The sequence below is a fragment of the Salvelinus namaycush genome, chromosome 17 (assembly GCF_016432855.1).
Source record: "Salvelinus namaycush isolate Seneca chromosome 17, SaNama_1.0, whole genome shotgun sequence".
Taxonomy (NCBI): Eukaryota; Metazoa; Chordata; class Actinopteri; order Salmoniformes; family Salmonidae; genus Salvelinus; species Salvelinus namaycush.
The window spans coordinates 36,109,987-36,135,769 of NC_052323.1; the positions used below are offsets into that span (position 1 = coordinate 36,109,987).

General features: G+C 45.4%; 1 protein-coding gene across 1 annotated transcript in view; it reads left to right on the forward strand.

Annotated features, from left to right (window-relative positions):
• The window catches only part of LOC120062202 (beta-synuclein-like), a 61,093-nt gene that overhangs the window by 28,068 nt on the left and 7,242 nt on the right, over positions 1 to 25,783 (forward strand). Inside the window, exon 4 of the mRNA XM_039012003.1 lies at positions 9,431 to 9,514. Coding sequence (XP_038867931.1) covers positions 9,431 to 9,514 — 84 coding nt within the window. The remainder of the gene's footprint in view (positions 1 to 9,430; positions 9,515 to 25,783) is intronic.

Consider the following 25,783-nt stretch of genomic DNA (forward strand, 5'->3'; position numbering starts at 1 on the left):
TATCACCAGCCCCTATATCACTATAGACTATCACCAGCCCCTATATCACTATAGACTATCACCAGCCACTATATCACGATAGACTATCACCAGCCCCTATATCACTATAGACTATCACCAGCCCCTATATCACTATAGACTATCACCAGCCACTATATCACTAGTATACAAACTATCACCAGCCCCTATATCACTATAGACTATCACTGCATGGCCTCCTGTATATAGCCACGCTACTGTTATTTTACTGCTGCTCTTTAACTTCTTATGGGCAGGTCACCTGGCCAACATCCGGTGCAATTGCAGAGCGCGAAATTCAAACTACAGAATTATAAATATTTCACTTTCATAAAATCCCAAGTGTAATACATCAAAATAAAGCTTAACTTTTTATTAACCCAGCCGCTGTGTCGCTCAGATTTCGAAAGGCTCTACGGCGAAAGCACACCATGCGATTATCTGAGGACAGCGCCCCGCATACAAAAGCATGAGAAACATATTTCAACCAGCCAGGTGCGCCACGAAAGTCAGAAATAATGATATAATTCATGCCTTACCTTTGAAGATCTTCTTCTGTTGGCACTCCAATATGTCCCAGAAACATCACAAAAGGTCCTTTTGTTCGATAAACTCCTTCTTTATATCCCCAAAATGTCCATTTATTTGGCGCGTTTGATTCAGAAATACACCGGTTCTAACTCGCCCAACATGACTACAAATTATCTAATAAGTTACCTGTAAACTTGGTCCAAACAACTTTCCTAATCCAACTTTAGGTATCCTAAAACGTAAATAATCGATAAAATTTCAGACGGAGTATACTGTGTTCAATAGCGGATCAAATCAAAGTGGAGCGAGTTCCAGGTCGCGCGCACCAAACTAAAGAGTCCACATGGCTTGACACTCAGACTGAACAGCCCTACTTCTTAATTTCTCAAAGGAAAAACATCAACCAATTTCTAAAGACTGTTGACATCTAGTGGAAGCCATAGGAACTGCAACCAGGTGCCTCATTAATCTAGTTTCCCATAGAAAAAAAAAATCCTGGATGGTTTGTCCTCCGGGTTTCACCTGCTAAATAAGTTCTGTTATACTCACAGACATTATTTTAACAGGTTTAGAAACGTTAGAGTGTTTTCTATCCAAATCTACCAATTATATGCACATCCTAGCTTCTGGGCCTGAGTAGCTGGCAGTTTACTTTGGGCACACTTTTCATCCGGACGTAAAAATACTGCCCCCTATCCCAAACAGGTTTTAACACTTATTTTTCTTAAAACTGCATTGTTGGTTAAGAGCTTCTAAGTTAGCATTTCACTGTAAGGTCTACACCTGTTGTATTCGGCGCATGTGACAAATAATTTGATAATTAAATATGACAAAGCTATAAAACATTATCCATATACTAAATTAATACCATTGGTGTTTGATATGAGGGTTTCAGCATGAAATATCCTTGATATTTTTTTGACACACTTTTATCTCAGTATTTACTTGTTGTAAATGTCTTGGCGACAAACTGGTGACAGTTGTGAAACAAGTCAATAGTTAGAAGAGTTCATTGAAAAGAATGTAATTGTTGATCAGATGTTTTTTCTCTTGAGCATATGCTCTACTAGCAATGGTGCCATACTGTTGGCTGCCGTCTTGCTGGCGCCGACCCAACTTTGATATTATGTAATTTTTTCGCCGTTTAGCTTAGTTTTTTTTGCACCAAAATGTATCCGCTGTCATTTCTTATGACCGACAAGAACTTTCGAACATCAGATCAGCAGTTACTAACCTCAATTCCGGATTCAACTCGACTCATCCGCCCTAGGCTCTTTGTATAATTCCGACCCAATTTTTTGGGGCTATCCAAGAGGAAACGCCATTGAAAATGAGGTAGGAGATGGGAGGCACCACTTCCCCTCCATTCTATTGGCCAATGTGCAGTCTCTTAAATAATAAGATGGATGACCTACGATCACAGATTTGTTGTCAACGGGGCTCTCGTAACTGCAATATTGTATGCTTTTCTGAAACATGGCTTTTGGACAAGATACCCCCATGGCTATCCAACTCGATGGATTCTCCATTCACCGAGCAGACAGGACATTAGATTCAAGGAAATTGAGAGGGGGAGGGGTCTGCCTCTTCATCAACAGAAAATGTTATGCTGACTCTAGCGCAGTGGAAGTCTAGACCCATTGTTCACCCGTCTTGGAATACCTGATGGTCAAATGCCGACCCTTCTACCTCCCGAGATAATTTTAATCTGTTATCATGAATGCTTCCGAAAGCGTTCATACCCCTTGTTGTTATTGTTGTTGTTGCCTGAATTCAAAATAGATAAAATAGATGTTTTCATCCTCAATACCCCATAATGACAAAGTGAAAACATGTTTTTAGAAAGTTTAGTAAATTTATTGAAAATGAAATACAGAAATATCAAATTTACATAATATTCACACCACTAAGTCAATACTTTGAAGAAGCTAAAGGACGGAGCTACCACATACAGAGTTACCTCAACCAATCACAAGGCTACGTCTGAGGACACGAATATGTACAAGAAGTCCCTCTATGACCTCTGCAGAGGTCAAACAAGCAAAAGGACAACATAGGAAAAAAGATGGAATCCTATTGCACAAGCTGTGACCCTCAACACATGAGGCTACAGTCCATTACGGATTACAAAAGAAAGACACAACCGTGATCTGCCCAACGATGCCTCTCTACCAGACAAACTCAATGCATTTTATGCACAATTTGACAAAAACAACACAAGCCATGCACGAGGCCCCTTGCTGACCCAGGGGACTGGGTCCCCGAGGCCCGACGTGAGTAAGGTTTTTAATCAGGTCAACACTCATAAGCCGCAGGGCCGGACGCTATTCCAGGACGCGCTCTCAGAGCATGAGCAGAAGATATTCACGGTAATTTTCAACCTCTCCTTGTCCCAGTCTGTAATGTTCAACCTCTCCTTGTCCCAGTCTGTAATGTTCAATCTCTCCTTGTCCCAGTCTGTAATGTTCAACCTCTCCTTGTCCCAGTCTGTAATGTTCAACCTCTCCTTGTCCCAGTCTGTAATGTTCAACCTCTCCTTGTCCCAGTCTGTAATGTTCAACCTCTCCTTGTCCCAGTCTGTAATGTTCAACCTCTCCTTGTCCCAGTCTGTAATGTTCAACCTCTCCTTGTCCTAGTCTGTAATCCCCACATGTCTCAAGGTAACACCATCATTCCTGTTCATAAGAACTCTAAGGCTTCATGCCACAATGACTACCACCCTGTAGGACTCACATCTGTAATCATGAAGTGCTTTGAGAGGCTGGTTATGGCACACGTCATCTCCACCATCCCAGACACCCTTGACACCCACTCCAATTTGCATACCGCCCCAACAGATCCATAGACGATGCAATCTCTATTGCACTCCACACTGCCCTCATCCACCTAGATAAGAGGAATACATATATGTGAGAATGCTGATCATTGACTACAGCACAGCGTTCAACACCATAGTCACTTTGAAGCTCGTCACCAAGCTTGGGACCCTGGGACTGAATACTTCCCTCTGCTAGATCCTAGACTTCCTGATGGACCAGCCCCAGGTGGTGAGGGTAGGCTACATCACCTCCGCCACGCTGATCCTCAACACGGGGGCCCTTCAGGGATGCGTGCTTAGGCTCTTCCTGTACTCCCTGTTCACCCACGATTATGTGATCATGCACTACTCCAACACCATCAAGTTTGCTGACGACACGACGGTGGAAGGCCTGATCCCCAGCGACGATGAGACAGCCTACAGGGAGGAGGTCAGTGACTTGGCAATGTGGTGCCAGGACAACAATGTCAGTAAGAAGACGCAGTGGTTGGAACCAAAAATATCCAATTTGGACTCTAGACCAAAGGATACATTTTAACCGGTCTAATGTCCATTTCTCATGTTTCTTGGCCCAAGCAAGTCTCTTCTTATTATTGGTGTCCTTTAGTAGTGGTTTCTTTGCAGCAATTCGACCATGAAGGCCTGATTCACACACTCTCCTCTGAACAGTTGATGTTGAGATGTGTCTGTTACTTGAACTCTGTGAAGATTTTATATTTGGGCTGCAATTTCTGAGACAGGTAACTCTAATGAACTCATCCTCTGCAGCAAAAGTAACTCTGGGTCTTCCATTCCTGTGGCTGTCCTTATGAGAGCCAGTTTCATCATGGCGCTTGATGGTTTTTGCGACTGCACTTGTTCTGTATTGACTGATCTTCATGTCTTACAGTAATGATGTAGTGTCTTTTCTCTTTGCTTATTTGAACTGTTCTTGCCATAATATGGACTTGGTCTTTTACTAATTAGGGCTATCTTCTGTACCTTGTCACGACACAACTGTTTGGCTCAAACGCATTAAGAAGGAAACAAATTCCACAAATGAACTTTTAAGAAGCCACACCTGTTAATTGAAATGCATTCCAGGTGACTACCTCATGAAGCTGTTTGAGAGAATGCCAAGAGTGTGCAAAGCTGTCATCAAGGCAAAGTGTGGCTATTTGAAGTAGCTCAAATATGAAATATATTTTCAGTTGTTTAACACTTTTTTGGTTACTACATGGTTCCACATGTGTTATTTCATAGTTTTGATGTCTTCACTATTATTCTACAATGTATAAAATAGTAAATATAAAGAAAAACCCTTGAATGAGTAGGTGTGTCCAAACTTTTGACCAATAGTGTAGCTACTGACCCTGGTTCTGACCCTGTATATATCTACTGACCCTGTATATATCTACTGACCCTGGAACTGTCCCTGTATATAACTACTGACCCTGTATATATCTACTGTCCCTGTATATATCTACTAACCCTGGAACGGTCCCTGTATATAACTACTGACCCTGTATATAGCTACTGTCCCTGGTTCTGACCCTGTATATATCTACTGACCCTGGTTCTGACCCTGTATATATTTTCTGACCCTGGTTCTGACCCTGGTTCTGACCCTGTATATATCTACTGACCCTGTATATATCTACTGACCCTGGTTCTGAACCTGTATATATTTTCTGACCCTGGTTCTGACCCTGTATATATCTACTGACCCTGGTTCTGACCCTGTATATATCTACTGACCCTGGTTCTGACCCTGTATATATCTACTGACCCTGTATATATCTACTGACCCTGTATATATCTACTGACCCTGGTTCTGACCCTGTATATAACTACTGACCCTGGTTCTGACCCTGTATATATCTACTGACCCTGGTTCTGACTCTGTATATATCTACTGACCCTGGTTCTGACCCTGGTTCTGACCCTGTATATATCTACTGACCCTGTATATATCTACTGACCCTGGTTCTGACCCTGTATATATCTACTGACCCTGGTTCTGACCCTGTATATATCTACTGACCCTGGTTCTGACTCTGTATATATCTACTGACCCTGGTTCTGACCCAGTATATATCTACTGACCCTGGTTCTGACACTGTATATATCTACTGACCCTGGTTCTGACCCTGTATATATCTACTGACCCTGGTTCTGACTCTGTATATATCTACTGACCCTGTATATATCTACTGACCCTGGTTCTGACCCTGTATATATCTACTGACCCTGGTTCTGACTCTGTATATATCCACTGACCCTGGTTCTGACCCTGTATATATCTACTGACCCTGGTTCTGACCCTGTATATATCTACTGACCCTGGTTCTGACCCTGGTTCTGACCCTGTATATATCTACTGTCCCTGTATATATCTACTGACCCTGGTTCTGACCCTGTATATATCTACTGACCCTGGTTCTGACTCTGTATATATCTACTGTCCCTGGTTCTGACCCTGTATATATCTACTGACCCTGGTTCTGACCCTGTATATATCTACTGACCCTGGTTCTGACCCTGGTTCTGACCCTGTATATATCTACTGTCCCTGTATATATCTACTGACCCTGGTTCTGACCCTGTATATATCTACTGACCCTGTATATATCTACTGACCCTGTATATATCTACTGACCCTGTATATATCTACTGACCCTGTATATATCTACTGACCCTGGTTCTGACCCTGTATATATCTACTGACCCTGGTTCTGACCCTGTATATATCTACTGACCCTGGTTCTGACCCTGTATATATCTACTGACCCTGGTTCTGACCCTGTATATATCTACTGACCCTGGTTCTGACCCTGTATATATCTACTGACCCTGGTTCTGACCCTGTATATATCTACTGACCCTGTATATATCTACTGACCCTGGTTCTGACCCTGTATATATCTACTGACCCTGGTTCTGACCCTGTATATATCTACTGACCCTGTATATATTTACTGACCCTGTATATATCTACTGTCCCTGGTTCTGACCCTGTATATATCTACTGACCCTGTATATATCTACTGACCCTGGTTCTGACCCTGTATATAACTACTGACCCTGGTTCTGACCCTGTATATAACTACTGACCCTGGTTCTGACCCTGTATATATCTACTGACCCTGGTTCTGACCCTGTATATAACTACTGACCCTGGATCTGACCCTGGAACTGTCCCTGTATATAACTACTGACCCTGTATATATCTACTGACCCTGGTTCTGACCCTGGAACTGTCCCTGTATATAACTACTGACCCTGTATATAGCTACTGTCCCTGGTTCTGACCCTGTATATATCTACTGACCCTGTATATATCTACTGACCCTGGTTCTGACCCTGGTTCTGACCCTGGTTCTGACCCTGTATATATCTACTGACCCTGGTTCTGACCCTGTATATAACTACTGACCCTGTATATATCTACTGACCCTGGTTCTGTCCCTGTATATATCTACTGACCCTGGTTCTGACCCTGTATATATCTACTGACCCTGGTTCTGACCCTGGTTCTGACCCTGTATATATCTACTAACCCTGGTTCTGACCCTGTATATATCTACTGACCCTGGTTCTGACCCTGTATATATCTACTGACCCTGGTTCTGACCCTGTATATAACTACTGACCCTGGTTCTGACCCTGTATATATCTACTGACCCTGTATATAGCTACTGACCCTGTATATAACTACTGACCCTGGTTCTGACCCTGTATATAACTACTGACCCTGTATATAGCTACTGACCCTGTATATATCTACTGACCCTGGTTCTGAGCCTGTATATATCTACTGACCCTGGTTCTGACCCTGTATATATCTACTGACCCTGGTTCTGACCCTGTATATATCTACTGACCCTGGTTCTGACCCTGTATATATCTACTGACCCTGGTTCTGACCCTGTATATATCTACTGACCCTGGTTCTGACCCTGTATATATCTACTGACCCTGGTTCTGACCCTGTATATATCTACTGACCCTGGTTCTGACCCTGTATATAACTACTGACCCTGGTTCTGACCCTGTGTATATCTACTGACCCTGTATATAGCTACTGACCCTGTATATAACTACTGACCCTGGTTCTGACCCTGTATATAACTACTGACCCTGGTTCTGACCCTGTATATAGCTACTGACCCTGGTTCTGACCCTGTATATAACTACTGACCCTGGTTCTGACCCTGTATATAGCTACTGACCCTGGAACTGACCCTGTATATATCTACTGACCCTGGAACTGCCCCTGTATATAGCTACTGACCCTGTATATATCTACTGACCCTGGTTCTGACCCTGGTTCTGACCAAGAATATAGCTTACTTATTTCTCATGTTTTTCTTCTGGTGTGTTTTAGTTGTATAGTACTGCTGATATTGATGACTGCATTGTTGGAAGAGAGCAAGCAAGAAAGACATTTCACTCTACTTGTGCACCTGACAATAAAACATAAAACATAAAACTTGAAACTATCTACTAGAAACTCAGGCGACAATATGGACACAGATATGAAACAAATTATAATATATATATGAATACATTTCTTAAAAGTTATTCAAAGTTATGATAGATTTTATGTTAATTAACACAATGACTGAAGTTTCCATGTACTTTGGTTCTCTACCAATAGCTTTTCCAACCCTTTTCTCTGGTTACGTCTCTTAGTGTAGGATACTGGGGGTTATCTGTCCTCTGGGTACGTCTCTTAGTGTAGGATACTGGGGGTTATCTGTCCTCTGGGTACATCTCTTAGTGTAGGATACTGGGGGTTACCTGTCCTCTGGGTACATCTCTTAGTGTAGGATACTGGGGGTTATCTGTCCTCTGGGTACATCTCTTAGTGTAGGATACTGGGGGTTACCTGTCCTCTGGGTACATCTCTTCGTGTAGGATACTGGGGGTTACCTGTCCTCTGGGTACATCTCTTAGTGTAGGATACTGGGGGTTACCTGTCCTCTGGGTACATCTCTTCGTGTAGGATACTGGGGGTTACCTGTCCTCTGGGTACATCTCTTCATGTAGGATACTGGGGGGTTACCTGTCCTCTGGGTACATCTCTTAGTGTAGGATACTGGGGGTTACCTGTCCTCTGGGTACATCTCTTCGTGTAGGATACTGGGGGTTACCTGTCCTCTGGGTACATCTCTTCATGTAGGATACTGGGGGGTTACCTGTCCTCTGGGTACATCTCTTAGTGTAGGATACTGGGGGTTACCTGTCCTCTGGGTACATCTCTTCATGTAGGATACTGGGGGGTTACCTGTCCTCTGGGTACATCTCTTAGTGTAGGATACTGGGGGTTACCTGTCCTCTGAATACGTCTCTTAGTGTAGGATACTGGGGGTTACCTGTCCTCTGAATACGTCTCTTAGTGTAGGATACTGGGGGTTACCTGTCCTCTGAATACATCTCTTAGTGTAGGATACTGGGGGTTACCTGTCCTCTGAATACGTCTCTTAGTGTAGGATAGTTGGGGGTTACCTGTCCTCTGAATACGTCTCTTAGTGTAGGATACTGGGGGGTTACCTGTCCTCTGAATACGTCTCTTAGTGTAGGATACTGGGGGTTACCTGTCCTCTGGGTACATCTGTTAGTGTAGGATACTGGGGGGTTACCTGTCCTCTGGGTACATCTGTTAGTGTAGGATACTGGGGGTTAGCCCCTATGCTACTATACATATTTACACCAGATCTGTGCCAGGGTTGGGGTCCATTCCATTTCAGTTCCAGTCAATTCAGAAAGTTAACCAAATTCCAAATGATCTTCATTGAAAAGCATGGAAGACAAGTGAAAATGTAATTTCAGTGTATTTCCTGAATTGAAATGGAATTGACCCTTAACCCTGGTCTGTGCATCATTATCACATTATCATCAAGTGTACAGTACTTACACTGTGTTTCCGGCATACTGTTCTGGACTGTCTAGCATCTCTCCCTAACGGTTCACAAACATTTTATAGATTTTTTATTTTATATATATTTTTATAATATTAGTGTTGTGGTTGAAATAGGATGTGTTGTTCGTTTCGTTTTACAATGTTGTGTTTGTCCACAGCCTGAGGAGTATGGGCAGGAGGCCATGGAAGGAGAGACACAAAGAGACCGTCTGGATGGAGAGACATATGACGAGAACCAGCAGGTAAGAGGAGTAACACACACACACACACACACACACACACACACACACACACACACACACACACACACACACACACACACACACACACACACACACACACACACACACACACACACACACACACACACACACACACACACACACACACACTAGAGCTGTGCACTGGCGGGAATTTTAAGCCCGGTTACCTATGAGCAGAGCAGCCGAAGCGGAGCAATGACGAGACATAAGCGAGCGCTTAGCTGTTAACTACTTTTCGTCACTCTAAACTCAAGCAACATTATTTTCTGTGAAATAATCTCTCCTGCCTTATTTTTGACTAAAATTGAAGGACTTCTGACACCATGTTATGATCTTAGTCAGATAGGACTGTACTGCACAGCAGAGGAAATGACTCAGCTTTAAAATGTTAGTGATCAAATTAGTGAAAGTCGAACCCTACCCGTACCCTAGTTACTGATGAGAAAACAGGCCCTACACGGCCCTAGTTATTGATGAGAAAACAGGCCCAACCCGTACCCTAGCTATTGATGAGAAAACAGGCCCTATCTGTACCCTAGTTATTGATGAGAAAACAGGCCCAACCCGTACCCTAGTTACTGATGAGAAAACAGGCCCTATCTGTACCCTAGTTATTGATGAGAAAACAGGCCCAACCCGTACCCTAGTTATTGATGAGAAAACAGGCCCTACCCATACCCTAGTTATTGATGAGAAAACAGGCCCTACCCATACCCTAGTTATTGATGAGAAAACAGGCCCTATCTGTACCCTAGTTATTGATGAGAAAACAGGCCCAACCCGTACCCTAGCTATTGATGAGAAAACAGGCCCTATCTGTACCCTAGTTATTGATGAGAAAACAGGCCCAACCCGTACCCTAGCTATTGATGAGAAAACAGGCCCTATCTGTACCCTAGTTATTGATGAGAAAACAGGCCCAACCCATACCCTAGCTATTGATGAGAAAACAGGCCCTATCTGTACCCTAGTTATTGATGAGAAAACAGGCCCTACCTATACCCTAGTTATTGATGAGAAAACAGGCCCTACACAGCCCTAGCTATTGATGAGAAAACAGGCCCTATCTGTACCCTAGTTATTGATGAGAAAACAGGCCCTACACGGCCCTAGCTATTGATGAGAAAACAGGCCCTATCTGTACCCTAGTTATTGATGAGAAAACAGGCCCAACCCGTACCCTAGTTATTGATGAGAAAACAGGCCCTAGCTATTGATGAGTAAACAGGCCCTACACAGCCCTAGTGTTACGGCTGTCGAAGTCGTTCTCCTCCTCAGACGAGGAGGAGCATGGATCGGACAACACGCAGAGTGGAAAGTGGTCATATTTTAATGAACATAAACTGAACACTTATACATACAAAAACAACAAACGTGACCAAAACCGAAAACAGTCCCGTGTGGTACGAACACTGACACGAGATACAAACACCCACAAAACACACGTGAATCACAGGCTGCCTAAGTATGATTCTCAATCAGGGACAACGATTGACAGCTGTCTCTGATTGAGAATCATACCCGGCCGAACACAAACATCCCAACATAGAAAATAACACATCGACAACCCACCCCAACTCACGCCCTGACCAACTAAATAAACACAAGAAAAAGGAAAAACAGGTCAGGAACGTGACATAACCCCCCCCTTAAGGTGCGAACTCCGGGCGCACCAGCGTAAAGTCTAGGGGAGGGTCTGGGTGGGCGTCTGTCCACGGTGGCGGCTCTGGCGCTGGTCGTGGTCCCCACCCCACCATAGTCAAACCCCGCTTCCTTGGCCTCCTCCCAATGGCCACCCTCCAAATTAACCCCACTGGACTGAGGGGCAGCACCGGACTGAGGGGCAGCACCGGACTGAGGGGCAGCACCGGACTGAGGGGCAGCACCGGACTGAGGGGCAGGACCGGACTGAGGGGCGGATCCTGGCTGGCTGGCTCTGGCGGATCCTGGCTGGCTGGCTCTGGCGGATCCTGGCTGGCTGGCTCTGGCGGATCCTGGCTGGACGGCTCTGGCGGATCCTGGCTGGACGGCTCTGGCTGGTCCTGGCTGGATGGCTCTGGCTGGTCCTGTCTGGCGGAAGGCTCTGGCTGATCCTGTCTGGCGGAAGGCTCTGGCTGATCCTGTCTGGCGGAAGGCTCTGGCTGATCCTGTCTGGCGGACGGCTCTAGCGGCTCCTGTCTGGCGGACGGCTCTAGCGGCTCCTGTCTGGCGGACGGCTCTAGCGGCTCCTGTCTGGCGGACGGCTCTAGCGGCTCCTGTCTGGCGGACGGCTCTAGCGGCTCCTGTCTGGCGGACGGCTCTAGCGGCTCCTGTCTGGCGGACGGCTCTAGCGGCTCCTGTCTGGCGGACGGCTCTGAAGGCTCGGGACAGACGGGCGGCTTTGAAGGCTCGGGACAGACAGACAGCGCTGGGCAGGCAGGCAGCTCAGACAGCGCTGGGCAGGCAGGCAGCTCAGACAGCGCTGGGCAGGCAGGCAGCTCAGACAGCGCTGGGCAGGCAGGCAGCTCAGACAGCGCTGGGCAGGCAGACAGTTCAGACAGTGCTGGGCAGGCAGACAGTTCAGACAGCGCTGGGCAGGCAGACAGTTCAGACAGCGCTGGGCAGGCAGACAGTTCAGACACTGGCTGCACTGGAGAGGAGGAAGGCTCTGACAGCGCTGGACAGGTGGGAGCAGCTGGAGAGAGAACCCGGAGAGACAGCCTGGTGCGGGGTGTAGGCACTGGCTGCGCTGGAGAGGAGGAAGGCTCTGACAGCGCTGGACAGGTGGGAGCAGCTGGAGAGAGAACCCGGAGAGACAGCCTGGTGCGGGGGGCTGCCACCGGTGGACTGGTACGTGGAGGTGGCACCGGGTATACCGGACCGTGAAGGAGGACACGCGCTCTTGAGCACCGAGCCTCCCCAACCCTACCAGGTTGAATGGTCCCCGTAGCCCTGCCAGTGTGGCGAGGTGGAATAGCCCGCACTGGGCTATGCTGGCGAACCGGGGACACCATTCGTAAGGCTGGTGCCATGTATGCCGGCCCGAGGAGACGCACTGGAGGCCAGATGCGTTGGGCCGGCTTCATGACATCCGGCTCGATGCCCAACCTAGCCCTACCAGTGCGGCGAGGTGGAATAGCCCGCAATGGACTAAGCACGCGTACTGGGGACACCGTGCGCTTCACCGCATAACACGGTGTCTGACCAGTACGACGCCCTCTCACTCCACGGTAAGCACGGGGAGTTGGCTCAGGTATCCAAGAAATCTTTGGGTCTGACTCTCGGGCTCCCAACCGCGTCGCCGCGCTGCCTCCTCATACCAGCGCCTCTCTGCCTTCGCTGCCTCCAACTCCGCCTTGGGACGGCGATATTCCCCTGGCTGAGCCCAGGGTCCTTTGCCGTCCAGGATCTCCTCCCAAGTCCACGAGTCCTGTGTCCTCGGTCTCTGCTGCTGTCTGTTCTCACTCTGCTTGATCCTTTTGTGGTGGGTGTTTCTGTTACGGCTGTCGAAGTCGTTCTCCTCCTCAGACGAGGAGGAGCATGGATCGGACCAACACGCAGAGTGGAAAGTGGTCATATTTTAATGAACATAAACTGAACACTTATACATACAAAAACAACAAACATGACCAAAACCGAAAACAGTCCCGTGTGGTACGAACACTGACACGAGATACAAACACCCACAAAACACACGTGAATCACAGGCTGCCTAAGTATGATTCTCAATCAGGGACAACGATTGACAGCTGTCTCTGATTGAGAATCATACCCGGCCGAACACAAACATCCCAACATAGAAAATAACACATCGACAACCCACCCCAACTCACGCCCTAACCAACTAAATAAATACAAGAAAAAGGAAAAACAGGTCAGGAACGTGACACCTAGCTATTGATGAGTAAACAGGCCCTACACAGCCCTAGTTATTGATGAGAAAACAGGCCCTACACAGCCCTAGTTATTGATGAGAAAACAGGCCCTACACAGCTCTAGCTATTGATGAGTAAACAGGCCCTACACAGCCCTAGCTATTGATGAGTAAACAGGCCCTACCCGTACCCTAGTTATTGATTGTGAAACAGGCCCTACACAGCCCTAGCTATTGATGAGTAAACAGGCCCTACACAGCCCTAGCTATTGATGAGTAAACAGGCCCTACACAGCCCTAGCTATTGATGAGTAAACAGGCCCTACACAGCCCTAGTTATTGATGAGTAAACAGGCCCTACACAGCCCTAGCTATTGATGAGTAAACAGGCCCTACACAGCCCTAGTTATTGATGAGAAAACAGGCCCTACACAGCTCTAGCTATTGATGAGTAAACAGGCCCTACACAGCCCTAGCTATTGATGAGTAAACAGGCCCTACACAGCCCTAGCTATTGATGAGTAAACAGGCCCTACCCGTACCCTAGTTATTGATTGTGAAACAGGCCCTTCACGGCCCTAAGACCATGTGTCTAGGCCCTGTCGGGTCGAGTTGGGTTGAGCTCAAACGCTCACACACACAGTGTTGGGGATAACATGTTACAAAACTAACGAGTTACTGTCTTAAATATAACGTGTTACTGTCTTAAATATAACGTGTTATCGTCTTTAATATAACGAGTTACTGTCTTTAATATAACGAGTTACTGTCTTTAATATAATGAGTTACTGTCTTTAATATAACGAGTTACTGTCTTTAATATAACGGGTTACTGTCTTTAATATAACGAGTTACTGTCTTTAATATAATGAGTTACTGTCTTTAATATAACGTGTTACTGTCTTTAATATAATGAGTTACTGTCTTTAATATAACGTGGTACCGTCTTTAATATAACGTGTTACCGTCTTAAATATAACGTGTTACCGTCTTTAATATAACGTGTTACCGTCTTTAATATAACGTGTTACCGTCTTTAATATAACGTGTTACCGTCTTTAATATAACGAGTTACTGTCTTTAATATAACGTGTTACTGTCTTTAATATAACACGTTACTGTCTTTAATATAACGTGTTACTGTCTTTAATATACCGAGTTACTGTCTTTAATATAATGAGTTACTGTCTTTAATATAACGTGTTACTGTCTTTAATATACCGAGTTACTGTCTTTAATATAATGAGTTACTGTCTTTAATATAATGAGTTACTGTCTTTAATATAATGAGTTACTGTCTTTAATATAACGAGTTACTGTCTTTAATATAACGGGTTACTGTCTTTAATATACCGAGTTACTGTCTTTAATATAACGGGTTACTGTCTTTAATATACCGGGTTACTGTCTTTAATATAACGAGTTACTGTCTTTAATATAACGAGTTACTGTCTTTAATATAACGAGTTACTGTCTTTAATATAATGAGTTACTGTCTTTAATATAACGTGTTACTGTCTTTAATATAACGAATCACTGTCTTTAATATAACGTGGTACCGTCTTTAATATAACGTGTTACCGTCTTAAATATAACGTGTTACCGTCTTTAATATAACGTGTTACCGTCTTTAATATAACGTGTTACCGTCTTTAATATAACGTGTTACCGTCTTTAATATAACGAGTTACTGTCTTTAATATAACGTGTTACTGTCTTTAATATAACGTGTTACTGTCTTTAATATACCGAGATGTTGTCTTTAATATAACGTGTTACTGTCTTTAATATAACGAATCACTGTCTTTAATATAACGTGGTACCGTCTTTAATATAACGTGTTACCGTCTTAAATATAACGTGTTACCGTCTTTAATATAACGTGTTACCGTCTTTAATATAACGTGTTACCGTCTTTAATATAACGTGTTACCGTCTTTAATATAACGAGTTACTGTCTTTAATATAACGTGTTACTGTCTTTAATATAACGTGTTACTGTCTTTAATATACCGAGATGTTGTCTTTAATATAACGTGTTACTGTCTTTAATATAACACGTTACTGTCTTTAATATAACGTGTTACTGTCTTTAATATACCGAGTTACTGTCTTTAATATAATGAGTTACTGTCTTTAATATAATGAGTTACTGTCTTTAATATAACGAGTTACTGTCTTTAATATAACGTGTTACTGTCTTTAATATACCGAGTTACTTTCTTTAATATAATGAGTTACTGTCTTTAATATAATGAGTTACTGTCTTTAATATAACGAGTTACTGTCTTTAATATAACGGGTTACTGTCTTTAATATACCGAGTTACTGTCTTTAATATAACGGGTTACTGTCTTTAATATAACGGGTTACTGTCTTTAATATAATGAGTTACTGTCTTTAATATAACGAGTTACTGTCTTTAATATAATGAGTTACTGTCTTTAATATAACGAGTTACTGTCTTTAATATAACGGGTTACTGTCTTTAATATAACGAGTCACTGTCTTTAATATAACGAGTCACTGTCTTTAATATAACGGGTTACTGTCTTTAATATAATGAGTTACTGTCTTTAATATAACGAGTTACTGTCTTTAATATAACGAGTTACTGTCTTTAATATAACGGGTTACTGTCTTTAATATAACGAGTTACTGTCTTTAATATAATGAGTTATTGTCTTTAATATAACGAGTTACTGTTTGTTACTGTCTTTAATATAACGAGTTACTGTCTTTAATATAACGAGTTACTGTCTTTAATATAACGAGTTACTGTCTGTTACTGTCTTTAATATAACGAGTTACTGTTTGTTACTGTCTTTAATATAACGAGTTACTGTCTGTTACTGTCTTAAATATAACGAGTTACTGTCTTTAATATAACGAGTTACTGTCTTTAATATAACGAGTTACTGTCTTTAATATAACGAGTTACTGTCTTTAATATAACGAGTTACTGTCTTTAATATAACGAGGTACTGTCTTTAATATAACGAGTTATCGTCTTTAATATAACGAGTTACTGTCTTTAATATAACGAGTTACTGTCTTTAATATAATGAGTTACTGTCTTTAATATACCGAGTTACAGTCTTTAATATAACGTGTTACTGTCTTAAATATAACGAGTTACTGTCTGTTACAGTCTTTAATATAATGAGTCACTGTCTTTAATATAACGAGTTACTGTCTTTAATATAATGAGTTACTGTCTTTAAATATTGTCATATTGTTACTGCTACTTTTTCTAGTAACGTTCCCGCTACTTCCAGAAAACGTTTCCTTTCCGGGTGTTACCATGATCCAATCTCCACTTGCTTCCTCATTTGATTATCGAGCGAGCGGAGAAAAGCTGTTTAGAGAATGTCATGACAGCCGTCCATAAAAATGGAAAGAGGGCGTACCTCTGATCTCTTCTGTGATAGCAAAGACCATTAGCGATTCGGTGTCTAGGGGGAAGTGTGCTCTCTATCCATCTCTATGCCAGTGGTTTATAAAGTTTCCCACCGCCGGGATAGCCAGCAGGACTGACCGGGCAACGTGATATTTTTGGACAATAGACAACCTGCATCAAATAGCCTTGTCTATTTTTAATGTTATATGGCCCTATATATTTGTGTAGATATGCATTATCATCACACATTTTAAAAAGACAGGCTTTCAATTTCATCAATCACGGTTGCAGTGTTGTGTATTATCAATGGGGACCACGTTTGTGCTTCACGCGCCAAAGGAGCAGACAAGGAATTGTTGATTTCGATGGTTTACATTCAAATAAAATAAAATAAAATGTTATTGGTCACATACACATATTTAGCAGATGTTATTGCGGGTGTAGCGAAATGCTTGTGTTCCTAGCTCCAACAGTGCAGTAGTATCTAACAATGCAGTAATATTTATTAACAAGTAATATCTAATAATTTCACAACAATACACGCACATCTGAAGTAAAGGAATGGAATTAAGAATATATAAATATTTGGATGAGCAATGTCGGAACAGCATAGACTAAAATACATTAGAATAGAATAGAATACAGTATATACTATCTGTGTATATAGGGAAGCAGCCTCTCTGTGTTAGTGGTGGCTGTTTAACAGTCTGATGGCTTTGAGACAGAAGCTGTTTTTCAGTCTCTCGGTCCCAGCTTTGATACATCTATACTGACCTCGCCTTCTGGGTGAACAGTCAGTGGCTCGGGTGGTTGTTGTCCTTGATGATCTTTTTGGCCTTCCTGTGACATCGGGTGCTGTAGGTGTCCTGGAGGGCAGGTAGTTTGCCCCCGGTGATGCGTTGTGCAGACCTCACTACCCTCTGGAGAGCCTTACGGTTGTGGGCGGAGCAGTTGCCGTACCAGGCGGTGATACAGCCCGACAGGATGCTCTCGATTGTGCATCTGTAGAAGTTAATGAGCCTCCTGAGGTTGAAGCTGTTCTGTCTTCTTCACCACACTATCTGTGTGGGTGGACCATTTCAGTTTGTCAGTGATGTGTAATGCAGAGGAAATTTAAGCTTTCCATCTTCTCCACTGTGGTCCTGTCGATGTGGATAGGGGGATGCTCCCTCTGCTGTTTCCTGAAGTCCACAATCAGCTCTTTCGTTTTGTTGATGTTGAGTGAGAGGTTATTTTCCTGACACCACACTCCGAGGGCCCTCACCTCCTCCCTGTAGGCTGTCTAGTCATTGTTGGTAATCAGGCCTACCACTTTAGTGTCGTCTGATAACTTGATGATTGAGTTGAAGGCATGCGTGGACACGCAGTCATGGGTGAACAGGGAGTACAGGAGGGGGCTGAGCACGCACCCTTGTGGGGCCCCTGTGTTGAGGATCAGTGTAGTGGGGGTGTTGTTTCCTACCTTCACCACCTGGGGGTGGCCCGTCAGGAAGTCCAGGACCCAGTTGTGACTATAACCGAAGAGAATTCTCTTGGGAGGTAATACGGTCTGCATTTGTTTGTGAGTTATTATTTTTCAGGTGAACTAAAGGACTTGAGTTTCTGTACGTTATCACAATCACACCATGAGTAGTTAATCATGAAACATACACCTCCGACTTTCTTCTTCCAGGAGAGATCTTTATTCCTGTCTGCGCAATGTACTGAGAACCCAGCTGGCTGTATGGATGGGGACAGTATATCTGGAGAGAGATGTGCTGAGAACCCAGCTGGCTGTATGGATGGGGACAGTATATCTGGAGAGAGATGTACTGAGAACCCAGCTGGCTGTATGGATGGAGACAGTATATCTGGAGAGAGATGGACTGAGAACCCAGTTGGCTGTATGGATGGGGACAGTATATCTGGAGAGAGATGTACTGAGAACCCAGCTGGCTGTATGGATGGGGACAGTATATCTGGAGAGAGATGTACTGAGAACCCAGCTGGCTGTATGGATGGGGACAGTATATCTGGAGAGAGATGGACTGAGAACCCAGCTGGCTGTATGGATGGGGACAGTATATCTGGAGAGAGATGTACTGAGAACCCAGCTGGCTGTATGGATGGGGACAGTATATCTGGAGAGAGATGGACTGAGAACCCAGTTGGCTGTATGGATGGGGACAGTATATCTGGAGAGAGATGGACTGAGAACCCAGCTGGCTGTATGGATGGGGAGAGTATATCTGGAGAGAGCCATGTTCCTGTTAAACAGAGTATGTTACAGTCCCTGATGTCTCTCTAGAAGGATATCCTCGCCCTGAGCTTGTCTACTTTATTGTCCGGAGATTAAACATTAGCGAGTAATATACTCGGAAGTGATGGATGGTGTTCCCGCCTCCTGAGTCGGACTAGAAGTCCACTCTGAATATCTCTTCTCCGCCGGCGGCGTCTTGGAGCAGCCTCTGGGATAAGATAACTTGCCCTGGAGGTGTGCGAACAAAGGATCCCATTCGGGAAAGTCATATTTCTGGTCGTAATGCTGGTGAGTTACCGCCACTCTGATATCCCAAAGGTATTTCCGGCTGTATAATGTAAGAAATACAAAAAACACAACAACAAACAATAAAATACTGCAAATTTGCTTTGGAGCAAGAAGCAAAGCTGCCATGTCTGTCAGCGCCATCTTGTTGTATGTATCGAGTAATATGGAATAAACTACTTTTGTTACATGTATCGAATAATATGGAATAAACTACTTTTTCAAGTAACGAATCCCAACACTACACACGCACACACACACACTGTCACGTTCCTGACCTGTTTTCTGTTTTGTATGTGTTTAGTTGGTCAGGACGTGAGCTGGGTGGGAATTCTATGTTGTGTGTCTAGTTTGTCTGTTTCTATGTCAGCCTAGTGTGGGTTCTCAATCAGAGACAGATGGTAGTCGTTGTCTCTGATTGAGACTCATATATAGGAGGCTTGTTTTGTATTGGGATTTTGTGGGTGTTTGTTACCTGTCTCTGTGTTTGTGTTCTGCACCAGATAGGTCTGTATCGGTTTTGCACATTTGTTATTTTGTAGGTTGTTTGTAGTGTTTCTCTTGTGTTTGTATTAAACATGTTTAACACTAGCCGCGCTGCATTTTGGTCCTCTCCTTCACCCCTGGAAGAGAACCTTTACAGAAACACCCACCAAACCCGGACCAAGCAGCGTAGCAACGGGGAGCAGCAGCGGCCCAGTACACAGGACTACTGGACACAGGAGGAATGGTCTTGGGAGATCATGGATGGAAAAGGACCCTGGGGAAGGGTTGGAGAGAATCGCCGCTCTCGGGAGAAGGAGGCAGCCACAGCCCAGGAGCGGTGGATTGAGGAGGCAGCACGTAAGAGAGGCTGGAAGCCCGAGAGGCTCACCCAAAAATTTCTTGGGGGGGGGCTAAAGGGGAGTGTGGCGAAGCCGGGTTGGATACCTGAGCCAACTCCCCGGGCTTACCGTGGAGTGAGAGGGCGTCGTACTGGTCAGACACCGTGTTATGCGGTAAAGCGCACGGTGTCCCCAGTACGCGTGCTTAGCCCAGTGTGGGCTATTCCACCTTGCCGCACTGGGAGGGCTAGGTTGGGCATCGAGCTGGATGTCATGAAGCCGGCCCAACGTATCTGGCCTCCAGTACGTCTCCTCGGGCCGGCGTACATGGCACCAGCCTTACAGGTGGTGTCCCCGGTTCGCCTGCATAGCCCAGTGCGGGTTGTTCCACCTCGCCGCACTGGCAGGGCTACGGGGACCATTCAACCTGGTAAGGTTGGAGAGGCTCGGTGCTCAAGAGCGCGTGTCCTCCTTCACGGTCCGGTATATCCGGCGCCACCTTCCCGCCCCAGCCCAGTACCACCAGTGCCTACACCACGCACCAGGCTTCCAGTGCATCGCCAGAGCCCTGTTCCTCCTCCCCGCACTCGCCCTGAGGTGCGTGCCCTCAGCCCGGTACCTCCAGTTCCGGCACCACGCATCAGGCCTATAGTGCGTCTCAGCCGGCCAGAGTCTGCCGTCTGCCCAGCGGCGCCTGAACTGCCCGTCTGCCCAGCGGCGCCTGAACTGCCCGTCTGCCCAACGCCGTCTGAACCGTCCGTCTGCCCAGCACCATCTGAGCCATCCGTCTGTCCAGCGCCGTCTGAGCCATCCGTCTGCCCAGCGCCATCTGAGCCATCCGTCTGCCCAGCGCCGTCTGAGCCATCCGTCTGCCCAGCGCCATCTGAGTCATCCGTCTGCCACGAGCCATTAGAGCCGCCCGTCTGTCCCGAGCCATTAGAGCCGTCCGTCAGTCAGGAGCCGCTAGAGCCGTCCGTCAGTCAGGAGCCGCCAGAGACGCCAGCCAGTCAGGAGCCGCCAGAGACGCCAGCCAGTCAGGAGCCGCCAGAGACGCCAGCCAGTCAGGAGCCGCCAGAGACGCCAGCCAGTCAGGAGCCGCCAGAGACGCCAGCCAGTCAGGAGCTGCCAGAGACGCCAGCCAGTCAGGAGCTGCCAGAGACGCCAGCCAGTCAGGAGCTGCCAGAGACGCCAGCCAGTCAGGAGCTGCCAGAGACGCCAGCCAGTCAGGAGCTGCCAGAGCTGCCCTACAGTCATGAGCTGCCCTACAGTCATGAGCTGCCCTTCAGTCATGAGCTGCCCTTCAGTCATGAGCTGCCCTCCAGTCATGAGCTGCCCTCCAGTCATGAGCTGCCCTCCAGTCATGAGCTGCCCTCCAGTCATGAGCTGCCACTCAGTCATGAGCTGCCACTCAGTCATGAGCTGCCACTCAGTCCGGAGCTGCCACTCAGTCCGGAGCTGCCACTAGTCCGGAGTTGTCCCTCTGTCCTGAGCTACCTCTCTGTCCTGGGCTACCTCTCTGTCCTGAGCTACCTCTTTGTCCTGAACTACCTCTCTGTCCTGAGTTGTCTCCTCTATTGTAGAGGGGAGTTGGTGAAGGTTCCTGGACCATGGTCGGGGGCGAGGGTCGCCACTCAAGGGACGCTAAGGAGGTGGACAAAGACAATGGTGGAGTGGTGCCCTCGTCCACCGCCGGAGCCGCCACCGCGGACAGATGCCCACCCAGACCCTCCCCTTGAGTTTTAGGGGTGCGCCCGGAGTTCGCACCTTGAGGGGGGGGTTCTGTCACGTTCCTGACCTGTTTTCTGTTTTGTATGTGTTTAGTTGGTCAGGACGTGAGCTGGGTGGGAATTCTATGTTGTGTGTCTAGTTTGTCTGTTTCTATGTCAGCCTAGTGTGGGTTCTCAATCAGAGACAGATGGTAGTCGTTGTCTCTGATTGAGACTCATATATAGGAGGCTTGTTTTGTGTTGGGATTTTGTGGGTGTTTGTTACCTGTCTCTGTGTTTGTGTTCTGCACCAGATAGGTCTGTATCGGTTTTGCACATTTGTTATTTTGTAGGTTGTTTGTAGTGTTTCTCTTGTGTTTGTATTAAACATGTTTAACACTAGCCGCGCTGCATTTTGGTCCTCTCCTTCACCCCTGGAAGAGAACCTTTACACACACTTACACAAACACACACATTTACACAAATATAGACACACACACACACTTACACAAATATACACACACACACACACTTACACAAATATACACACACACACACACACTTACACAAACACTAGGACTAGGTGAAATACTTGTAAGTATTTGAGGTGCACTTGGTCCATTTGGTTACATTTGGTTGGGGAAACTAACCAGTAGAACTGGGGAATCTAACTAGTAGAACTGGGGAATCTAACCAGTAGAACTGGGGAAACTAACCAGTAGAACTGGGGAAACTAACCAGTAGAACTGGGGAATCTAACCAGTAGAACTGGGGAATCTAACCAGTAGAACTGGGGAATCTAACCAGTAGAACTGGGGAATCTAACCAGTAGAACTGAGGAATCTAACCAGTAGAACTGGGGAAACTAACCAGTAGAACTGGGGAATCTAACCAGTAGAACTGGGGAATCTAACCAGTAGAACTGGGGAATCTAACCAGTAGAACTGGGGAATCTAACCAGTAGAACTGGGGAAACTAACCAGTAGAACTGGGGAAACTAACCAGTAGAACTGGGGAAACTAACCAGTAGAACTGGGGTATCTAACCAGTAGAACTGGGGAATCTAACCAATAGAACTGGGGAATCTAACCAGTAGAGGGGAATCTAACCAGTAGAGGGGAAACTAACCAGTAGAACTGGGGAATCTAACCAGTAGAACTGGCGAATCTAACCAGTAGAGGGGAATCTAACCAGTAGAACTGGGGAATCTAACCAGTAGAACTGGGGAATCTAACTAGTAGAACTGGAGAATCTAACCAGTAGAGCTGGGGTATCTAACCAGTAGAACTGCGGAATTTAACCAGTAGAACTGGAGAATCTAACCAGTAGAGCTGGGGTATCTAACCAGTAGAACTGGGGGATCTAACCAGTAGAACTGGGGAATCTAACCAGTAGAACTGGAGAATCTAACCTGTAGAACTGGGGAATCTAACCAGTGGAACTGGAGAATCTAACCAGTAGAGCTGGGGTATCTAACCAGTAGAACTGGGGGATCTAACCAGTAGAACTGGGGAATCTAACCAGTAGAGGGGAAACTAACCAGTAGAACTGGGGAATCTAACCAGTAGAACTGGTGAATCTAACCAGTAGAACTGGGGAATCTAACCAGTAGAGGGGAAACTAACCAGTAGAACTGGGGAATCTAACCCGTAGAACTGGGGAAACTAACCAGTAGAACTGGGGAATCTAACCAGTAGAACTGGGGAATCTAACCAGTAGAACTGGGGAATCTAACCAGTAGAGGGGAAACTAACCAGTAGAACTGGAGAATCTAACCAGTAGAACTGGCGAATCTAACCAGTAGAACTGGGGAATCTAACCAGTAGAACTGGGGAATCTAACCAGTAGAACTGGGGAATCTAACTAGTAGAACTGGGGAATCTAACCAGTAGAACTGGGGAAACTAACCAGTAGAACTGGGGAATCTAACCAGTAGAACTGGGGAAACTAACCAGTAGAACTGGGGAAACTAACCAGTAGAACTGGGGAATCTAACCAGTAGAACTGGGGTATCTAACCAGTAGAACTGGGGAATCTAACCAGTAGAACTGGGGAATCTAACCAGTAGAGGGGAAACTAACCAGTAGAACTGGGGAATCTAACCAGTAGAACTGGGGAATCTAACCAGTAGAACTGGGGAATCTAACCAGTAGAACTGGGGAATCTAACCAGTAGAACTGGGGAAACTAACCAGTAGAACTGGGGAATCTAACCAGTAGAACTGGGGAATCTAACCAGTAGAACTGGGGAATCTAACCAGTAGAGGGGAATCTAACCAGTAGAGGGGAAACTAACCAGTAGAACTGGGGAATCTAACCAGTAGAACTGGCGAATCTAACCAGTAGAGGGGAATCTAACCAGTAGAACTGGGGAATCTAACCAGTAGAACTGGGGAATCTAACTAGTAGAACTGGAGAATCTAACCAGTAGAGCTGGGGTATCTAACCAGTAGAACTGCGGAATTTAACCAGTAGAACTGGAGAATCTAACCAGTAGAGCTGGGGTATCTAACCAGTAGAACTGGGGGATCTAACCAGTAGAACTGGGGAATCTAACCAGTAGAACTGGAGAATCTAACCTGTAGAACTGGGGAATCTAACCAGTGGAACTGGAGAATCTAACCAGTAGAACTGGGGGATCTAACCAGTAGAACTGGGGAATCTAACCAGTAGAGGGGAAACTAACCAGTAGAACTGGGGAATCTAACCAGTAGAACTGGTGAATCTAACCAGTAGAACTGGGGAATCTAACCAGTAGAGGGGAAACTAACCAGTAGAACTGGGGAATCTAACCAGTAGAACTGGGGAAACTAACCAGTAGAACTGGGGAATCTAACCAGTAGAACTGGGGAATCTAACCAGTAGAACTGGGGAATCTAACCAGTAGAACTGGGGAATCTAACCAGTAGAGGGGAAACTAACCAGTAGAACTGGGGAATCTAACCAGTAGAACTGGCGAATCTAACCAGTAGAGGGGAATCTAACCAGTAGAACTGGGGAATCTAACCAGTAGAACTGGGGAATCTAACCAGTAGAACTGGGGAATCTAACTAGTAGAACTGGGGAATCTAACCAGTAGAACTGGGGAAACTAACCAGTAGAACTGGGGAATCTAACCAGTAGAACTGGGGAAACTAACCAGTAGAACTGGGGAATCTAACCAGTAGAGGGGAATCTAACCAGTAGAACTGGGGAAACTAACCAGTAGAACTGGGGAATCTAACCAGTAGAACTGGGGAATCTAACCAGTAGAGGGGAATATAACCAGTAGAACTGGGGAAACTAACCAGTAGAACTGGGGAAACGAACAAGTAGAACTGGGGAAACGAACCAGTAGAACTGGGGAAACTAACCAGTAGAACTGGGGAATCTAACCAGTAGAGGGGAATCTAACCAGTAGAACTGGGGAAACTAACCAGTAGAACTGGGGAATCTAACCAGTAGAACTGGGGAATCTAACCAGTAGAACTGCGGAATTTAACCAGTAGAACTGGAGAATCTAACCAGTAGAACTGGGGAAACTAACCAGTAGAGGGGAATCTAACCAGTAGAGGGGAATCTAACCAGTAGAACTGGGGAATCTAACCAGTAGAACTGGGGAAACTAACCAGTAGAACTGGGGAATCTAACCAGTAGAAACTGGGGATACTAACCAGTAGAACTGGGGAATCTAACCAGTAGAGGGGAAACTAACCAGTAGAACTGGGGATACTAACCAGTAGAACTGGGGAATCTAACCAGTAGAACTGGGGAATCTAACCAGTAGAACTGGGGAAACTAACCAGTAGAAACTGGGATACTAACCAGTAGAACTTGGGATACTAACCAGTAGAACTCTGTGTGAGTTGGTGCTTTTTCTCTCTCAATAGGTTTAGACTTGAGAGAGATTGAGAGAGATTGAGAGAGATGTCAAATGCGTGCGTGCGTGCGTGCGTGCGTGCG